Source organism: Crocodylus siamensis, chromosome 2 (genome assembly GCF_052110815.1).
Source record: "Crocodylus siamensis isolate JL-2025a chromosome 2, ASM5211081v1, whole genome shotgun sequence".
In the NCBI taxonomy this organism is placed as follows: Eukaryota; Metazoa; Chordata; order Crocodylia; family Crocodylidae; genus Crocodylus; species Crocodylus siamensis.
This window is the reverse complement of record NC_143396.1, coordinates 238,584,827-238,604,088: the sequence shown is the minus strand read 5'-3', so window position 1 is coordinate 238,604,088 and position 19,262 is coordinate 238,584,827. Positions and strand designations below refer to the sequence as shown.

The following is a 19,262-nucleotide window of genomic DNA, read 5'->3' as shown; positions in this document are numbered from 1 at the left end:
TATGTATGACTGCATTAGTAATTCTTGCACTCTTATTTAAAAGAAAATTAATTATACTGCTGTCTGGTTAATAGAATAGTGTTATAAACAATAGTATTCTTTCTCTATGTGTAGCTGAAGATCAGCTTCGTGCAAAGGGTTATGACAAAACACCAGACTTTATTTTGGAAGTGCCAGTAGGTAAGTCCTTGAAAGGTGTATTAATGTTAATATTTCATGTTTATGGGAATGTGTTTATATAAAAATGTTGAAGTTACTTAATGATACAGTCTAGTTTCTCATGTTATATAGTATAAAACATAATATGTAGTAGTGACTCAAGTTGTAAGAAGATGTTAGTGTGCTTGGCTTGGGCAGGGTTAGGTAGTTTTTTAACATAAAACCACAGTCTTGGATTGGTCATCATCTCCTCCATGTTTGTTTCAGAAATATGCATTGTAGTCTGCCTACAGAAACTGGTAGATTCAGTCAAGTTTCAAAACACTGTTATAGATAATGCCCCCACAACAGAAGTTGGTGGCATAGAAGATCCACTCCGTGGCCTCATTCTAGAATCTTCCTCCACATCCTCCTCATCTCCCCCAGTTTTCTTCATGGGTCATTAAGTACTAATGAAAGAAAGAGCAGTAAGAAAAAGAACTTAGGGTGCTGGCAGATGTGGGTGGGGGAAAAAACCCAGCGCTTTACCGGGATAAGCATTGCAACAGTTTGACCTGGCTTGCCCAGTGTGTATATAGCAAATAAACTATTTGATAAAAGCTCCAAAAACATCCGCTAAAGTGCGCAAGCTGTACAGATGCTGGGGAGCTGGGTCAAACTGGCACGATGTCTGTTCGGGGCACACACTGTGTTTGGTGCAGGGGTGTGCCAAGTTGAAAGTCAAGTGCTAGTTTTTTGTTTGGTTGGTTGTTGGGGGGGGGGGGGGGGGGGTCCACATCTGTAAGTAGCCTTGGTGTCCATGGTAAAAAATTGCCAGATGCATCTGAGCACTGACATTTCAGTACTAGTGGTGATAGAAACCATGTAAATAATGGGTAAGCAGCCACAAGGAATTCTCAGTGTAACTGCCATGCCATTGAAGCAAGGAACCTCTTTTCTTCTACTGTAACAGCTGCTGAATCGCATTGTCATCTGTGCACTGTTCTTCCATTTATCTTCAGATCCTAGCACACTTATGTGTTGAGATCGTTCAGTATATTTTACAGACAAAATCAAAAAGTCGTGGAAATATTGTTTTAAGAGCTAATTATTTGTGATTCTGGCTTTTGTCCTCTGGTGGTGTTGACATTTGGGGCCCTTGCTAGTAATATCATCAACATCACACTTTCCTGCAAGAATTCTGCTGCACATTCTGAAGCATGCCATTACCCAGTCAGTACTTAAGACAATTCATTCAACACAACTTGAACTTCAGTTCAGTTCAAGTTATTACCTAATATGTAACCAACCTTTATCAAAGACCCTTGGGAAGCTTTAAAGTGCCACCTGCAGCTCTACCTAAATAATAATTTTAGAATTTTCCCTATAGGTTTTCAGGAACGGAGGTGGTGCTGATGATAATAATATGTGGCCACGTCCAGTCCATACTCACACAACTGGACTGATCCGTAGTATTTTATATATTCAAGCATGGTAGTCTGCTATTCCACCTCAGAGACTTGATAAGATCATGCTGAAATTACCTCAGTCTATTGAGGCCATGCCCATCAGTGAGACCTTGCTAAAGCTGTTAGGGAAGATTGTGAGACACCATGGACTGAAAATATAGCAGTAGAGCAGATAGTATCAAGCTATAAATCACTTTTACATCATATACAAGCAAGACCATCTTCCTTCTATCCAGGGACCTGGCTAACATGAAACAAGAATGAACAACTGATTGAACTTAAAATCTTGAAAGTCTTGCAGTGATGTATGCTGGGAGGGGGAAGCACCTATAATAACTTGCCAATTTGGCAAGTCTATTAATTTGTTTTTACTTAGACTTGTAACAGCTTGTGGTATTCAAATAGCTATGTAAAATACCTTTCATCTTTGTCTAGCAATCCTACCAAATTTAGCCTTGGCTCTAGCAGCTCATGTATTCTTGACATCCAGGCTTGCCACTTGGTTAAGAAAAGGCAAACATTTATGAAAAGCAACAACTGATTTAGAATAGAACAGGTGTCTGGCTCTGCTACACAAGCTTCTGAGCATAGGCTTGTACTACAGATAAAAGGTGTGATCTACAGTTCATGTAGACCTGTTCAAGTTCCTTTTAAACTAACTAGCCTGGCCATTGATAGTAGTGTAATTGCTGCTGGCCAGTGTTTACTGTGAGTTAGTCACCTGCTTACCCATAATCCAAGTGTTTTATAACCCATGCTGAACTCTGTGTTGCATTGGGTTATACTACTATCAGTCTACATAAGCTTCAGTCTCATGTTTTGGTTAACATATCACTCTATGCCAGACTTAACATTTTGTTCTTCAGCTAAGCCAAACTTTGCAATAATAGATGGTAGGTGCAACAGAAAATCCTAAAGATGGAAAACATCTTCAAAAGCTTGCATGGAATTGTCTCAAGTTATCTGAGTGAGCATTCCTTTGCAACCTTGGAAGTAAAACTTCTGTATGCAGGAGATGACTTTTCTTGGTCATAATCTCACAGATTGGGAAATGATTCCTGGAAGACATGAAGAGGCATCTTAACCTACAGTAACAGCAAAAAATATGCACTCCAAAAGGCCATTTGTATTAGAGTAAGTGCATTCAGAGGACTAAGAGGGGCATTGTAATCTTAAATGAAGATAATTATTGATAAATAGTGTATGCAGTTCTTAATTTTATTTAGAAAAAATATTCTTTTCGTATGTTTGAATCATGGTTTTATACATATATGATAAGGTTTCAAGTGTAAGTCATAGGGTAGCTCCTTGTGTGAACTGGGTATTCAGAAAAGTCTTAAAGATGTTGAATTCATTTTCAGAACTTGCATCCATACTATGTTAGTAATATTGTGTTGCCCTAGCTGTTGAAGGCCACATAATTCACTGGATTGAAAGCAAAGCTTCATTTGGTGATGAAAGCAGCCACCAGTCATACCTTCAGGACCAATTCTGGAGCTACTGGAATAGGTAGGTATCATTTTTAGGCTTAACTGATGGGCAATATTGAATTAAACTAATTGTTTAGCTGTAAAAAAATGCTGGTAATGCTGATAATACTTTTGTCTACATATTTTTGGCCCGTAGGCTGTATTCAGCCCATAAGGGATTAATGTGTAGCCCCTGAACTCTCAACTAATTGCCGTTCCTCCCCATTGTTCTAGCAGCAACAGCAACCAGAGTTTTCAGGTTTGCCATTCCCTTCTCTGGATGCCACATTGTTCCCTTTGCCCTAGGGGTGGAGCAAAGTAGTGCATTAGTGGAGGGAGCTGGTGGTGAGTCTGGGGCCTTGTATGTGAAGGAGGGGAGAAATTGGGCCTCACAGGGGTGGCTAATGGTCATGCCACATGGTACAGCAGTGAGGGTTGTGCCTATGCAGATGCACATTGCAGAAAGGGGAGGTCATGCTCATGCACCCATATAGTGTGGTGTTTTTGGGGGGATCCATAGAGTGCCATCTGTGGCGCATGCAGCATGTGGCCCTTGGGAGTTTAGAAGTTGGACAGCCCAAATCTATAATACTTATTTCAGAATCTTTTTGAGTTCCTGCACCAACAACAAATGATGAAATATTTGTTTTAAATTCCCATCATTATTGTCATGTTTAAAAACAGTTGATCACATAAAATGATATAGATATTGTTTAAGTATATATTTTAGGACACTTATTTTAATACAGATGTATGCAACTCAGTTCAGTTACTACAGGACCAAGAAGGCAATTGTTATTAATGCCATTTTTTAAGACTTTTAATAGTTGTGGGAGATCCAATGCATCAAATTGTATGCACCTAGCTTCACTTAGGTTGTATAATAATGCTGTGTCACAAGTTAGACTATCCAGCGTTACAGTAGCCATGAAACTTCTTGCTTGGTCTCTTACTATCTGTGGCCATTTTTCCTTTTTATTCATAAGCCATGGTCACCCAGAAGTTATAAGCACTCTCTTTAGGAAAACATGATAGGGGAAAAAAAGCAGTTATGGAATCAATTACTTTACAAAACAGACAGACATTTTAGTTGAAGGGGCCACTGTTGCTATTGCAGCAAAAAAGGCATTTTATTATAAAGAATATTACAGAATACTTGGTTATATAGGCTACCACTATTACCCTTACAAGAGGTATCCTGTATTTTTATTAATGTTACCATAACTGGTGAGACGTAGTCAGGAACTCAGAACCCCTTTTGCTAAGACAAACCCCAGACAGCAATTGTAGATGGAGCATCCAGTGAGCATAATGATATCATTGGAGATGGAATAAAGTTCATCTGTTGCAAAAAACCAGATTGTTGCAAAAAGCAAGTTGTGAGTATATAGATTTATTTTTGTCCTGTACAAAATCTTGCTCTTCAGATTTGGGTGCGTTAGGAATGTTCAGAACATTTTGAAGGAGTTTGTCCGCTTTGAGCTGGACATCACCTATAGAACATTCCTTTTTTTGAACTGGTCAGCCAACAGATAGTTTAACCTAATTTTTTGTTACATCCTAACAAGTTGTCTGTTACTTCTTTTTATAATAAAAATACAAAAACTACTTCACTGTGCTGGAAGTGAAGCACGTTTAAGCTCATATTGCTGGATTAAGATGACTGGAAATTGGAACTATTAAATTGTTTCCAAACTTGGGTTCAAGCCTTGGCTAGTCGTTTGCTATAGTATGTAATATTCAAAATTACTTTTTAAATAGATTACAGCATAAATGTCTTGTAAAATATTTCATTGTGCCGTATTTGCTGACTCAGTTCATATGCAGAAGGCAACATTAACAAGCTAGAGATGAGGTATCACTGTGAAACACGATTTTTAATTCTAGCACGGTTAAAGAAACTGAACACATTTCATATTTACTTTGTATAAATACTGAGATTCTCATGGTAAACATAGTGCCAATATTAAACTCATAGCAAAAGTTCAGTTGAAGAGGCGACCAGGTTCTGCATGAGTTCAGAATCCCTGAAATCTTTCTTCTTTTATAACAAGCTGATTTAATGGGCTTAGAGCCTAACAGATGTCCACCTCAGAGATCAAATAAGGTTAATTCCTTGACTTAGGTTAAACTTTGTTTACTTCTGAACAACCTGCTCATAAGAGAAGACAAGGGTCAGATTTACAAGCTGTATTAAGTTCATTTGAGCTGCTGAGATGTATATCTCCAGTAGAAATGTCCTAAGTGAAACATATCTTGTACCTCCCCTCCTTTCTGGCATACAAGGTGTTTAAGAGGCTGGACAGTACATGCGTCTCAGTTGCAGCAATTTTACAGGCCTAAGTTGGTAATTCTGCTTAAACTTAAGTAGAGACTCAAGTGGTACCAGAAACCTAAGAGCTGGAGCTTTATTCAGTTTAGGATAGAATCTAGACCAGGCTTGTCCAACATATGGCCCACGGGCCGCCATGTGGCCCTCCAAGCTATTTTCTGAGACTGAAGATGCTGTGACAGGAAATGAAAATAAACACTGTACTTTAGTTTCAGGGGGATGATGTGATACCACTTCCTGTAAGGTCTTTGAATATGGCTCACTGGCCTACTTACTGGGTGATAAAAAGTTCATGATCCGGCCCCATATTCAAAAAGGTTGGACACCCCTGATCTAGGCCATTTTGAGTAAAGTGAGAGTACATGCTACATCTTTCAGTAGTCAGATGCAAACAATCTGGCTAAGGGTTTTGAACACAGCTTTTCCTTAAAGCTCCATAATAGGAATGCTAGATACAACCATGAGTATGCTACTTTTAGAATGTGATCTGTCTGAAAAGTGGTTGGCTGAAAATGGTGCTGTCTTGCTTAACAGAACAGTTAAGCAAGGTGCTGCCGAATCTGTTCATATGAATGAAGAGTTGTTCTTTTGCATTTCTGTTAAATTTTGCAGGAATAGATTAGCAAACTTGTTCTGGCTCAGACATCAAGAATATTGAGTAGTTTCCAGTTGTAGTGCCATCTGTGCAGCCCCATCTTAAATTAAGCAACCAATGACACCTGTATATCTTTACATAGAGCCCTGGATTTGCAAAGATGAAACAGGAGACACTATTTTGATATTTATTTCTGGTGACAATGCCTGATCCAATAATAATGGGGTGAGTTTCTCTTGCCAATCCCATGCTGAGTTTACAGGACTGGTATTTAGAAATATACCTTTGTTCGTGTGTTTATAACTAAAAAAAGTGATTGCTATGTTGAGTTTGCTTATCTATCTGGAGACAACACAATTGTAGTATTCCCCAAAGTTAAAGTCACTTCATAGAATATGAATTACCGTTTAAAAGGATGTGCTCAATTTACATCCCAGTCGCATCTGAATCTTATACTTACTTCTACAGCTAAACTGATTGTATTTAAAAAAATCAGACAAAACAGCTATTTTCCTCTTTTTTATTTCAATCATCCCATTTTGTACACATCTTTTGTCTAATATATTGCATGACAAAAGCAGGTAATATCTTATCTCTCTCTTCATATGCGGGATATGTATTGTCCCTCTGCATTTCAACATGTCTTCACTAGACACCTGCTAATAAGGTTACCAGAATCCCTGCTTAAGTATTAGTTAGAACCAAGCTTCTCAAGTGTGATGAGAAAACCAGACAACCAAGACTCAATAGGAAATCTAAAGTGATAGAAAATGATATCCTAAAACTTCTCATGAAATTATAGCTTACATGAAAACTAACTAAAATAACATAAATAGGGCATGTTAAAATTATATCAACATAGAGGCAAAGCACAAAGTGCAAGTGGTATACAGAAGTCAAAATAGTTGAAAAACTTTCTTTCCTGGACAAAGAAAGAGAATTAATCTGACTCCCCTGTCCTATCAACCATCCAGACTGTCCAGCTGAGCAACCTAATCCACTGCGTTGTGAGCAGGACAGTATTTTAAAGTATGTGCAAAGCAAGGGGAAAAAATAGTGAGCAGCATAGCTATTTTCCTCTTTGTTGGGGAAATACAAAGATTCTGATTTTTCTCTCCCAACCATGTGAGTTAGGTGCCTGGATTTTGTTACAGTATATTTTGTGGGTATTATTATACCATTGTGTTCATTGTGGAGTACTCATATTACCTAGACCTATAATGTTTCCAAAGTTTTCCAACACTTTTGAGTAGATTTAAAACTATAAAAATATCCTAGAAATCTCTTTTTATGCCCAGTTTCCTTGGGTTGGCTATATTGGAACAGAAACTCATGATTTTAGTAATAAAAGAAAATTAAGTTTTTAAAATGTATTATTGATATTTCTGGAGTCTCATTTGTTATCATTTGTTATCTGTCCTACATTGGTGTATTTCATATGTTTCAAGAAGGTGAACATGGTTCCCATCTTCAAAAAAGGGAGGAAGGAGGACCCGGGAAACTATAGGCCAGTGAGTCTTGCCTCGATCCTGGGTAAGCTTTTTGAGAGAATTATCCTGGCATATGTCCACGAGGGGCCAGCGAGGGAGGTTATGCTTAGGGGCAACCAAGAGGGGTTCATTAGAGGCAGGTCCTGTCAGACCAACTTGGTGGCCTTCTATGACCAGGTCACAAAATCCTTAGACACAGGGGTAGCAGTGGACGTAGTTTTTCTGGACTTTAGGAAGGCCTTCGACACTGTCACTCACCCCATTCTCATTAAAAAACTAGGGGACTGTGGCGTTGACACCTATACAGTCAAATGGGTCACTAGTTGGCTAGAGAGTGGTGGTGGATGGGTGATTTTTGACCTGGAGGGATGTGGACAGTGGGGTTCTGCAGGGCTCGGTCCTCGGCCCACACTGTTCAACATCTTTATCAGTGACTTGGACGGGGTGTAAAAAGCACACTGTTCATATTCGCAGATGACACTAAGATATGTGGAGAAGTGGGCATGCTAGAAGGGAGGAATAGGCTGCCATCAGACCTAGACAGGTTACAGGGGTGGGCGGATGAGAACAGGATGGGTTTCAATGCTGACAAGTGCAAGGTGCTGCACCTGGGGAGGAAGAACCAGCATCATACCTACAGGCTGGGGAACTCCCTTCTCATCAGTGCAGAGGCAGAAAAGGATTTTGGAGTCATGATTGATGCCAAAATGAACATGGGTCGACAGTGTGGGGAAGCGGTCAGGAAGGTCCACAGATCCATCCCAAGCAGGTTCAAGGAGCTGATCCTCCCTGTCTCTGCGACACTGGTCAGGCTGCAGTTGGACTACTGCTTCCAGTTCTGGGCACCACACTTCAGAAGGGATTTGGACAACATGGAGAGGGTCCAGAGGAGGGCCACTCACATGATCAGGAGTCAGCACGGCAGGCCCTATGAGGAAAGGTTAAGGGACCTGAACCTGTTCAGCCTCCACAAGAGAAGGCTGAGGGGGGATCTAGAGGCAGATGCAGGGGTAGCAGTGGACATAGTCTTTCAGGACTTTAGGAAGGCCTTCAATACTGTCTCTCACCCCATTTTCATTAAAAAACTGGGGGACTGTGGTGTTGACACCTACACAGTCAAATGGGTTGCCAACTGGCTGGAGGGCCACACCCACAGAGTGGTGGTGGATGTGTCATTTTCAGCCTGGAGGGATGTGGGCAGTGTGGTCCCCCAGGGCTCAGTCCTTGGGCCCACACTGTTCAACATCTTCATCAGTGACTTGGACAAGGAGGTAAAAAGCACCCTGTTCAAATTTGCTGATGATACTAAGATGAGGGGGGGATGTGGGCATGCTAGAAGGGAGGAATAGACTGCAATCAGACCTAGACAGGTTACAGGGATGGGCAGACAAGAATAGGATGGGATTCAACACTGACAAGTGCAAAGTGGTACACCTGGGGAGGAAGAACCAGCACCATACCTACAGGCTGGGGAACTCCCTTCTTGTCAGTGCAGAGGCAGAAAATGATCTTGGAGTCATCATTGATGTCAAGATGAATATAGGCCGGTAGTGTGGGGATGTGGTCAGGAAGGCCAACCATACCTTATCATGCATCCACAGATGCATCTCAAGCAAGTCCAAGGAGGTGAAACTCTGCCTCTGTGTGACACTGGTCAAGCCACAGCTGGAGTAGTGCATCCAGTTCTGGGCGCGTCACTTCAGGAGGGATGTGGACAACGTGGAGAGGGTCCAGAGGAGGGCCACTTGCATGATCAGGGGGCAGCAGGGCAGGCCCTATGAGGAGAGGCTACGGGATCTGAACCTGTTCAGCCTCCAGAAGAGAAGGCTGAGGGGGGATCTAATGGCCTGTTACAAACTAGTCGGGGGGGGGGAACCAGCAGACACTGGGGGAGTCCCTGTTTCCCCGAGCGCTACCAGGAGTGACTAGAAATAATGGTCACAAGCTGGCTGAGGGTAGATTCAGATTAGACATCAGGAGGCGCTACTTCACTGTCAGGGTGGCTAGGATCTGGAACCGACTTCCAAGCGAAGTGGTGCTGGCACCTACCCTGGGGCTCTTTAAGACAAGGCTAGACTAACACCTTGCTGGGGTCATTTGACCCCAGTACTCTTTCCTGCCATGGCAGGGGGTCAGACTTGATGATCTTCTCAGGTCCCTGCCAACCCTAGAAACTGTGAAACTATATAATAACAGGGAAAGAAGCACCTTGGCTTAGTTGCTACTGAGTATGACCAAATATGCAAAGGAGAGTGTGAACAGGGTATGATATGGGTTGTAATATAGAGCAGAGTGTGTGTACAGGTTGTAAATTCATCTTTTAAGTTGCCTTAAAGGAACTGCTAATTTACTTTCCTTTCTTTCCACATTATATTTTTAACAGCATATGAAAATCTGTGCCTTAACATTTGTTTCTAAGTTCAACTGAAAACTGATATCCTAGCTATAATAATAAGTTATAATAACATTAGCAGGCACCTCTGCAACTTACTTACAAGTACATAGTTATAAACAAGAGACAAATTAAATAATAGTTATTAAGTGTACTACTGTTGATGACTTGTGGTAAGTAGATATAAAGTCAAATGCATCCATTTATTTTTTTCCATCATTTGCAGTCCTGGATACAGCATCTCTAGCTTCTATAATATAATTTCTGAAAAGTCCCTGGAGTAAACTTGACACTGTTATTAACTGAAGTAACTTTACTATATATGAAGAAGACACTAGCAAAATGTCGTCTTTGACATAGAATTAGAATAATGATAATTCCACATAATGAGAGAGAAGCATTTCTTCTTCTGTGTTTGAATATGAATAGCAAGTCATCCCTCCACTGAATTCCTTTTCCCCCTTTAATTGAAATCGTAATGTCTTTAGTCCTCTGCTTCCATGCAAAAAAAAGAGACAGGGGCTAAATAAAAGATTAAGTTTCTTGTGGATAATTTCAATACAGCATCTATATCCCCATGCTTTAGACATAGAAATTAATATTTTTCTCATTTCTAATTAATATTTATCTTTAAATATTCATTTGTATATAATAATCATAGTAGTAAAATAAAAATAATTGTTAAAGCCCGTAGCACCCAAAAGTGTGTTTTAGATGGATCCAAGAAAGAAAGAGGTATATAGAATAGTTTTGATCACATGCAGTTTTGTTTTAATACAGTGGAAATTGACTATCAGGTTTTACCACACATGAGTAAAGACTGAATCAGAACATCAGAATATTTTTTCTGTTCAGCTGTTTGAATCTGTTTGATGTCTATTCCACTAAAGAGTGTTTAAGTAATAATTTTATCAGTTCTGTTGAAGTAAAAGCAAATTATTTTATGGAGTTTATAGAAGACATATTTTGTATAACAACATCAGTATTTTCCAATAATACGTGGGTTTAGAAAGTTGTACTAGTGAGTTAAAACATAGTGGTTTAACAACCAGTCTTAGAGGAAACCTTGGGAGTTGCATTTGTCAAGTAGCTAGGAAAACTGTTCATGCATACCCAGTATCCAAAGCTTCATTGGCAGCCCAAACATAAAGAACTGAAAGGTCATTCTTCTTCCTACAGTATGATGGTTTGTTGACATATTTTGACACACTGGTACAATGCTGAAAGGTTTTGACCTTACTGTAACACTTAGGGACGTAGGGTCGGTTTAGCTATCTGAGTCTCATAGAATTTCACATATAGTGGGTTCTTTTTAGGTTTTCCCTCCACCCCCCCATTAAGAATTAGTAAACTGATATTAAAAAATGGACAAGAATAAACTAAAGGTTTATGAATTTTTTTTATTATTCATTCAAACTATCAATTATAACATGCAATTAAAACTATTATTTTATAAAAACTAATTCATATAATTTTCTTGAAGTCAGTTAAATCAGTTTGCTAATGTAAAGATAGATTTTTTGTAGGAAAAAAAATTCTCAACTAATGTGCTGCAAGTTATTTAAAATTACCTCTGTTATCAGTACACCAGCTTCATTTTTAGAGAAGTTCAGGTGACCAGTAAGTGTCCTTTTTATAATGGAACACAATAAAAATTTCTATAAACATACAAACTTTTCATGCACATTTTATTAAAGGGAACATTCTTGTAGTACATGTACCTTATTTCAGCAGCATTATACATAAATCATTGTTACAAGAGCTATTATTTAGACAGACTTGTACAGAACCTTCTTACCAATAGTATAGGTTGTGTAAAGAATTTGTTCAAATCACTTACCTTAAAATTAACGTTTCAGTGTTCACCAGTTATCTCATCCTTAAGATGATATGAAAGTGCTTGGATGTGTATCTATTTCCCACTGAAGCTGGAGCTTGTGAGGAATATTACTATAATCACAAAAAATTCTAAGATCATTTTAGACTGTTTTACTTTGCATCAAACCTCATATCTTTGTATTGCAAGAGCAAAGAGGAGTAAAGCCACTTAATAATTAGATTAGCATTTAAATTTGAATGATAAATGTCAATTTAAGATTAGTCATAATGCCTTTCTCCATATTGGACATTTTATATGTATACTGCAAATTAGGATTTTCATTTTAAATGGTTTAAAACCTGCCCTCCTTAAACTGCTGGATTACTATAGCCTCGCATTTTATAGTAGTTTACAAGGCATTATACATCATTTTAAAATTATTTTTCTTATATTTTCTCCACTCTTTCAAATATTGTCATGTCACTGGAGACTATCATATAGTACAGATAGAGCACTTTCAGCTTCCATCTACATTACCTCAAGGCTTCAGCTCCAATTTCCCCCGTATTTCTCATTCAGATTAGGCAAGCATCTAAGTTTATGTACAATAAGAACTGACAGCACAGATCCTGCTATGTTTGCCAAAGGCCTGGTCACAGACACTCCACTATGTCAAAGAATGTCAGCCCCCACAGACCTTACCTTTCAGAACTCCTTGTAATTTTTAATTGATGGTTACATCTGACATTTTCAATGTACTTCTTATTGTTGAGTCTCCATCTACCTAGGAATAGTTAAAATAATAATAATAATCCTCCGTGTAAACTATTACATCATATATTTTTATTTAATAAGGTCAGGTTGCCTGCTGAAAACCAAGAATGACCAAATCCTCCTCTCCCCTCCCCTTCAAGTAATTCTGTAAGTGCTCTTCTAATCCATTTGAAATGACAATTGGACAGGGAGAAAGAGTGTAGAGAGAGTTAACTCTTAGTATTAATGTAGAAAACATTAGTTACTGTTGATCACATATTATGTGTGATAAAGATACAAGAATCTTATAAAATTTTAAGTAATAAACTAAGGATTTTTTTCTTATTGACTATATCTAAATATTTAGAATAACATTTTTGTACCTATAAAGTACACACTTTCACATAATAAAATTTTACATTTTCAGTGCTTTATTTTATTTAAATTAGTTGCATGTTGTTAAGCATGCTGTGTTTTCTTGTATTCAGAAACCACAACTTTTTCATTCCAGTTTAAAATATTACAAACGTAATAAATTAATATAAGTATAATTATCCATCTATTAGGAGTTAAAATGAGGGAGTTCAGTTGTTCATAAATGTCAAAAAGCAAAGAACTAACAGAAGCATTTTGTCACAAATAATGCTGCTTTTCTTCTAATTAGTTAATTTACATTTTACAAATTAAGGGCAAAATTCAGACAGAAGATAATCTAGTAACATATCATAGCTTTCCTGACCTGTATTTGTATCTGCCAAATTTAAGTTAATTAGAAATGTAGATGCTGTTTGTTTTATCTGTCAAAAAGCTCATCTTAAAAAAAATCTAGGCACACTTTTTCCCCCCACATTTATCATCTAAATAATAGTCTTGCCAAGATGGCAGCCTCATAATAAACTCTTTTCAGTGGAGTGATGGGTAATGAAGCTTGCTTGTGAAGGCAGCGAAAAATGTTGTCTAGCCAAATGCGTGAATATGATGGCTAGAGAATCAGTGGACTTTCTCAGTCATCAATCTTTTTAGTAGCCTCTTATACATCTGAATATTTTGATAGATGATCTAATAATTGAGTTATCTATCTTTCTAACTATCAGAGTTGCATAAAAATTATTCTCACATGCTACTGAATATTAAATATATTAGGCATCCAGTAAATTTTTCAAAAAAGGGCCAAAAGGTGGAGGGATTTTGTTATATCATAAACATACCTTAATGTAGTAAATGATAAACTACTGTATCTGCAGTATTAAACTATTTGTATCAATATAAAACAAAAGTAAATAAAGTCAAAAGCAGATTAAAGCAGAGAATCAGACTAAAAATAAATAAAGCAAGTGAAAACAAAAAAGGTTAGTGCACAATTTATGTGCACCTGAGATATACTTTGAAGTGGATTTGGTGGTCTGTGCCTGGCTAATGGACAGCAGTCACGTTTAATGTTACATAGATTCCTTATGCCCTGGAAATCTTGGCTTAGGAGCAGATAAGCATAGTGTCAGTATGGATTCTCAAATTACCTTTCAACCCCTTTTAAGAGGGGTTCTTTCTGGTTAGTGAAGAAGAGATTGAGAAATATGCATTAAAGCTCCCTATGTTCTGTGAAGTAATGCAGTATGGATTCTTCTTAATCACAATAAAAACTGCGTTCTCAGACCTATAATTATCTATCTTGTTTTGGAGAAGCCATTGAGGGTTTTTTGGATAAACTGCATTAAGTGCATCCGGTCTCTTTAAAGAAGGAATTTATTTAAGTACCATGATAAAATATTTTTTAAAAGACCATTTAAAATGTAGGGGACAGAGCATTAGATCATTCTATCATATTGTTGTTGTTTGAAAATTGCTCTTTAACATATTGATTAAAAATCATAATTTTAACAATAGCAAAAATATCAATGCTCTTACCACAGAAAATAACTTTCTTTCTCTGGTGGTGTCAGTCATATTCAAATGTCACCTATATGGTTCATTCTGAACTGTATACAAATGAGCAGTTCAGGTCTTAACTTTTCTATAGTTTATAAATGGACTTTTGTTAACAAATCCTTAATTATTATTATACTGTTTCATTATTATACTGTTTTGTATAAGATTGGCAGAGATAATTACTTTTCTTTAAGCGGCATGTTTATTATAGGTCTCGTATAAACAAATCTGTGGACACAAACTGTGCTTTCAGTATTATATGCACTAACTACTGTAACTTTTTCATTTTTGACCTCAGAACTGGAGCAGCCTGTATATAGCACTGATCTAAGGAACTTGAAACAGTTACTCGCTCATTCAAGCATTATAGTGTTAACTATTGGGGATATCTGTTCAGTAGTTACTATGCATTAGTAGGTGATACCCCATTAATTTTGTAACTCTACCTTAAGTATTTCCATTGAAGTCATAAGTATAGTATCTAAGTGATCCCTGAGTTGTAGCACTTCATATACCATTGCATAATAATGACAATATTTGCTTTAAAATGGAAGTCTTGGCAAGGAGGCATATAGGATTCTGATCAAGCAAGATACTTAAGCATAGATGTATTGATATTATTAGAATTTCATTTTAATTAAATTCACATTACTAATGTGATAGCATTTTTATGGCTACCAAAGTGGAATCTTCTTTGGTTAGGTACTATATAAACATATAATAAATAACAGCTCACTGACTTTACTGTTATATACATATCTAGGTAGGACCTTAAGTACCTTGCTGAATGAATATGCTTCCATTTGTGCTTTAATTCATTTTATATGTAGGTAAACTGAGGCACAGAAATAAATATATTATTTGCTGTGTGTCAAAAGATACCACAAGAGCTGGAAACAGAGCTCAAACTCTTGGTTTCACATTGACCAGTATCATGCTATGCTCAGAAACCAACATTTATGTTTGCATTATGAAACTTTAATAGAAAATGTAAAACATCAGTAATGAATATCGCATAATCCAGAAGTATGTAAATTGAAACACATTTGTATAAGGTTAGAATTATTAACATTGATTACTTGGGCACTTAGATAACTATTTGTATGCCCAAACTTGCTTATAAATAATAAAAGTATAACTGAATTATTCAAAACTTGTATTGTTTCCTTTGCTACTTGTGGCTTATTTTGGCATTTGTGAAAATGATAATTGTTATTACATCCTGATTAAATTTATATATGTAACTTTTTCCAAACATGTTTTTCTCTGTATATATGATTGTAGATTCTAAATGTTGTTGTTGATGTTGTTGTTTGGGGTGGGGGGAGTTGTTATCATAAAAATTGCAAGCTTCTGAGTTTTCAGGTTTGTCTTTTGATTAGCATGGCCTCATCCATCATTGCTCTTTGGTAAGAACACCAAGAAGTCATGTCCTTTTGTTTTTAATGATAAATATGCCTTTGTCATGAATACTCATAAGGCATTCCAGGATTTACATCTGAATTGTCAAAGTATAACTGCACAGCTTCTGTGGTGTGTGACATTATTAGTGAAATAAAGAAGTTTTTAATTTGTCATGGACAGGCTTTAGATGTTGACATTACAAGGCTCTCTTAGCTGTGATGCTGAAAAAAGTTGTCCTTCGCCCACTGTTTTTCTAAGATTTGTCGTTTATCAACAAGAGGCAATCTGCCGCAGGAGAGATTTTGCGGGCATTCCTATTTGCGTGGTCTGAGCCTGTCTCTTCAGGTTTCATTATTTAGGTCTGATGTCTAGTTAGTTCTTATCAAAACTAATACCGTCTGAAGTACCAGGCTTCCAGTAATCATACAACCAACATGAAGATATCTTCAGCTTGACTAACATTACTAAAGACAGTATCTCTTTAAACTTGAGCTTTGCTTCAACATCTGTATCAATTACATCTTGTAAATGTGCTTTCCTTGAAGGTTTCACTTGGAGTACATGCAATATCTGCTACACATTTGTAATTACAATTAATGAAAACACATCTTTTGAGTTTAAAACTTAAATGTTTAATTTAATTCTTTTTCATTTTATGGGGGGTTTTTTAGGTTAGCGATTTATTAATGCAACAGATAAATGCCACTATACCATTTCTTTTTCTTGTAATCTGGTTGCTAAGACAGTATGCTAATTAACATTTAAAAATATTTTTATAAATAACTTTTATCTGCTATATTTATCAAAATGAATGTGTGTAATATAAATGTTGCGTTTAATTGTAGTTCTTTCTGACAACAGGTGTTCTTTGAAATCTCCTATATGCAGTCTGAAGCACCAGTTTCTGTATCTCTTGCTGCTACTAACTTCTCTACTTTTCTGTAGCTACCTTTTAGGATTTAAATCCATTCTACATCAAGGTCTGTGCTTTAATGTTGAAATCAGACATTTTCTTATTAAATGACATTTCCTTATGAAGGACAGTTCAGAGTGGAGTTTACTGATAAATCCCATGAAAGACATTCTTCATTTCCACAGTGCCTAAGTCCAGGATAAAAATTAGTTGATAATCCAACCATTTATAATTGCAGTCCTTTTCAATATTTTTTGCTTTGTAGCCTTTACTACAAAACTTTTCAAATAGTTAATAGTGTCCATCAATTTAATTCACAATTTGGCATTATAATTTAAAACAAGGTGAAGTAAATGAATCACATTATTTTGCTGATTTCTAGTTTCTGAGTTTCATATCACTTTAAATGGAATTTGCTTTTATGCATATCATTTTTTGATTGTAAACAATCTACCTGTTCTATTCTTGCTCATCAGTGAGTGCAAGAGAAAACAGGGTTCTCATTTATTTGTTTCAAATGGAAAACTCATTTGTACCACTAAAGCTCAACTTAATACATTAATTGAGTTTTTTGTCCTCTAGTCAGTGAGAGAGTTTTTTGAGACACTAAAGCCCTAACCCAACTTGAAGAAGACAGTGATGGCAGTGAGCTTCTGTCCAGAGTTAATCAGCTGCAGAATTTGTAAACTGCATATGTGTCAAAGTTGAAAATGTTAGCACTCTTAATAGAAGCTTGAAAAGGTTAGATCTGATAAAAGCCGTCAGCAGTTAAAGAAAGTGATTTATGGGAATGTAATGACACAAAATGCCTCATTTATCACTCATACATAGATAGGTTAAGGTTTCTGTGTCATACTTTAAAAACTTGACCACTTAGAATTGTCAAAATAGGTACTTAATTGCCCATCATATATTTCAGTTTGAATTTCCTTCACATGAATTTTGGTAATTTTACCTCAGATTACTGTTGTGCTTTTCATATGGTTCCTTTTAAAGTCATTCATATTTCATATTTATTTCATATTTGTTTCAAACAGGATGCTCTGATCTGTTAGAACTTGTATTAGCTAAAGCTGTTGATCTGAGCACTCTCCAAATCTTTTGATGATTTACATTTTCAGTTAGCCTAACTGTAAGGAAAATAAGTTAGGGTTTCATTTTCTTGTCTTACACTACTAATTCCCATCAAGAGTTTACAGTCTTCTCATTCATTCTGTATATTTCCCATCAAAACTGAAACATGAGATTTAAAAGCGAGATCCATCAATTAGTTTATATTTCCAGTAATTTGAGTTACTGTTTAACTTCACATCAATTAAATTTAATCAAGAACTACCAGTCCTTTTAAATAATCTTAAAGAAGAATTACAACTGTTAGTAGAAATACTAAGCATTGTACTTTTTTCCCAGGTCATTTGAGAATAACAACCAGTAAGTTCCACAAATTTGAGATTCTGAAATTTTTGTCTTTCCTTTACCTTTTTAAAGCATTCACAGTTTTGGCATAAAGACATTAACCAAAATATAATACAAACAAAAGTAAGGCTTTTTTAGAAAATCATATTTTGATTATATTTACAAAGCAACGTAGTTATTTTAAAGGCATTGCCTATATTTTCCAGTATAAATCCAGATGCAGAAGGTAACAGTTTTCAAATTAAATCAAAGCTTAGAATGGAAAAAAAAAGTTTAAAATTATCTTATCTTCTCAAATCTATATTTTTCATGTATAACATCAAACAGGTATAATATGACAGTCCAAACCAAATAATTTATTTTTTTATACAAAAAATTATAAACTTACATTTTTGTCAGCTTCTACAATTTATGGCCCCAGTTGTGTAGTATTCTGTTTGTTCAGCGATGACCTTCCAGGTTCGATTTAAAAAGAAGTCAGAAGCATTTGTCATGTCTGCTTGATCTTGTCCAGAGGTACCTATTGTAATTGTAAAGGACTAATAAGGTTGTTTATAATACAACATTTTGACAACTTTTTAAAAAATTCTTTTTAGAAGAAACTTCTATATCTTTTCTTGTGTGTTCTAACAAAAAAAATGCTGCTTCACTGTACAATACAACTTTTTTAATGTTTGACTGAGACAATATAAAAAACTTCAGCCACAGAAACTTGATTTACTTGTGAAGTGGGGTGTTATATGACCAGCTAAGTTCAAATGATATAGAATATATCCTAAGGTATTTCTGTAACTAAAATCCACCTACTTTACCTGTTCATATAGTTTAATGTACTTTTTCATATAGTTGATATATTTCATCTATCTACATACTGAGTTCTTTTCAGGGTGTAAAGAAATGTCTTGCGAACATATTTGTATACAAAAAGTATACAGTAGAGTAAAATAGTTCTTTTTCTTACAAAAACTGCAAGTTCATAAATTCTTGTTTACTTAATACAGTATAACCTTTTATAAAACAGATGCTTTCCTCTAAATTTGTAAAAATATTATGATGAATTTATCAAGCTTGTTTCAATCAGCCTATGTTCATTTTTCTCCCCACATTTTTTCCTCTTGCCAGACACCCTCCACTACTTTTTTTTTT

General features: G+C 36.2%; 1 protein-coding gene across 2 annotated transcripts in view; it reads left to right on the top strand.

Annotated features, from left to right (window-relative positions):
- CDIN1 (CDAN1 interacting nuclease 1) overlaps positions 1 to 19,262 on the top strand; it is a 173,791-nt gene that overhangs the window by 99,714 nt on the left and 54,815 nt on the right. For both annotated transcript variants that reach the window (XM_090033517.1, XM_090033516.1), the window contains exons 9-10: positions 115 to 180; positions 3,011 to 3,116. In XM_090033517.1, coding sequence (XP_089889643.1) covers positions 115 to 180; positions 3,011 to 3,116 — 172 coding nt within the window. The remainder of the gene's footprint in view (positions 1 to 114; positions 181 to 3,010; positions 3,117 to 19,262) is intronic.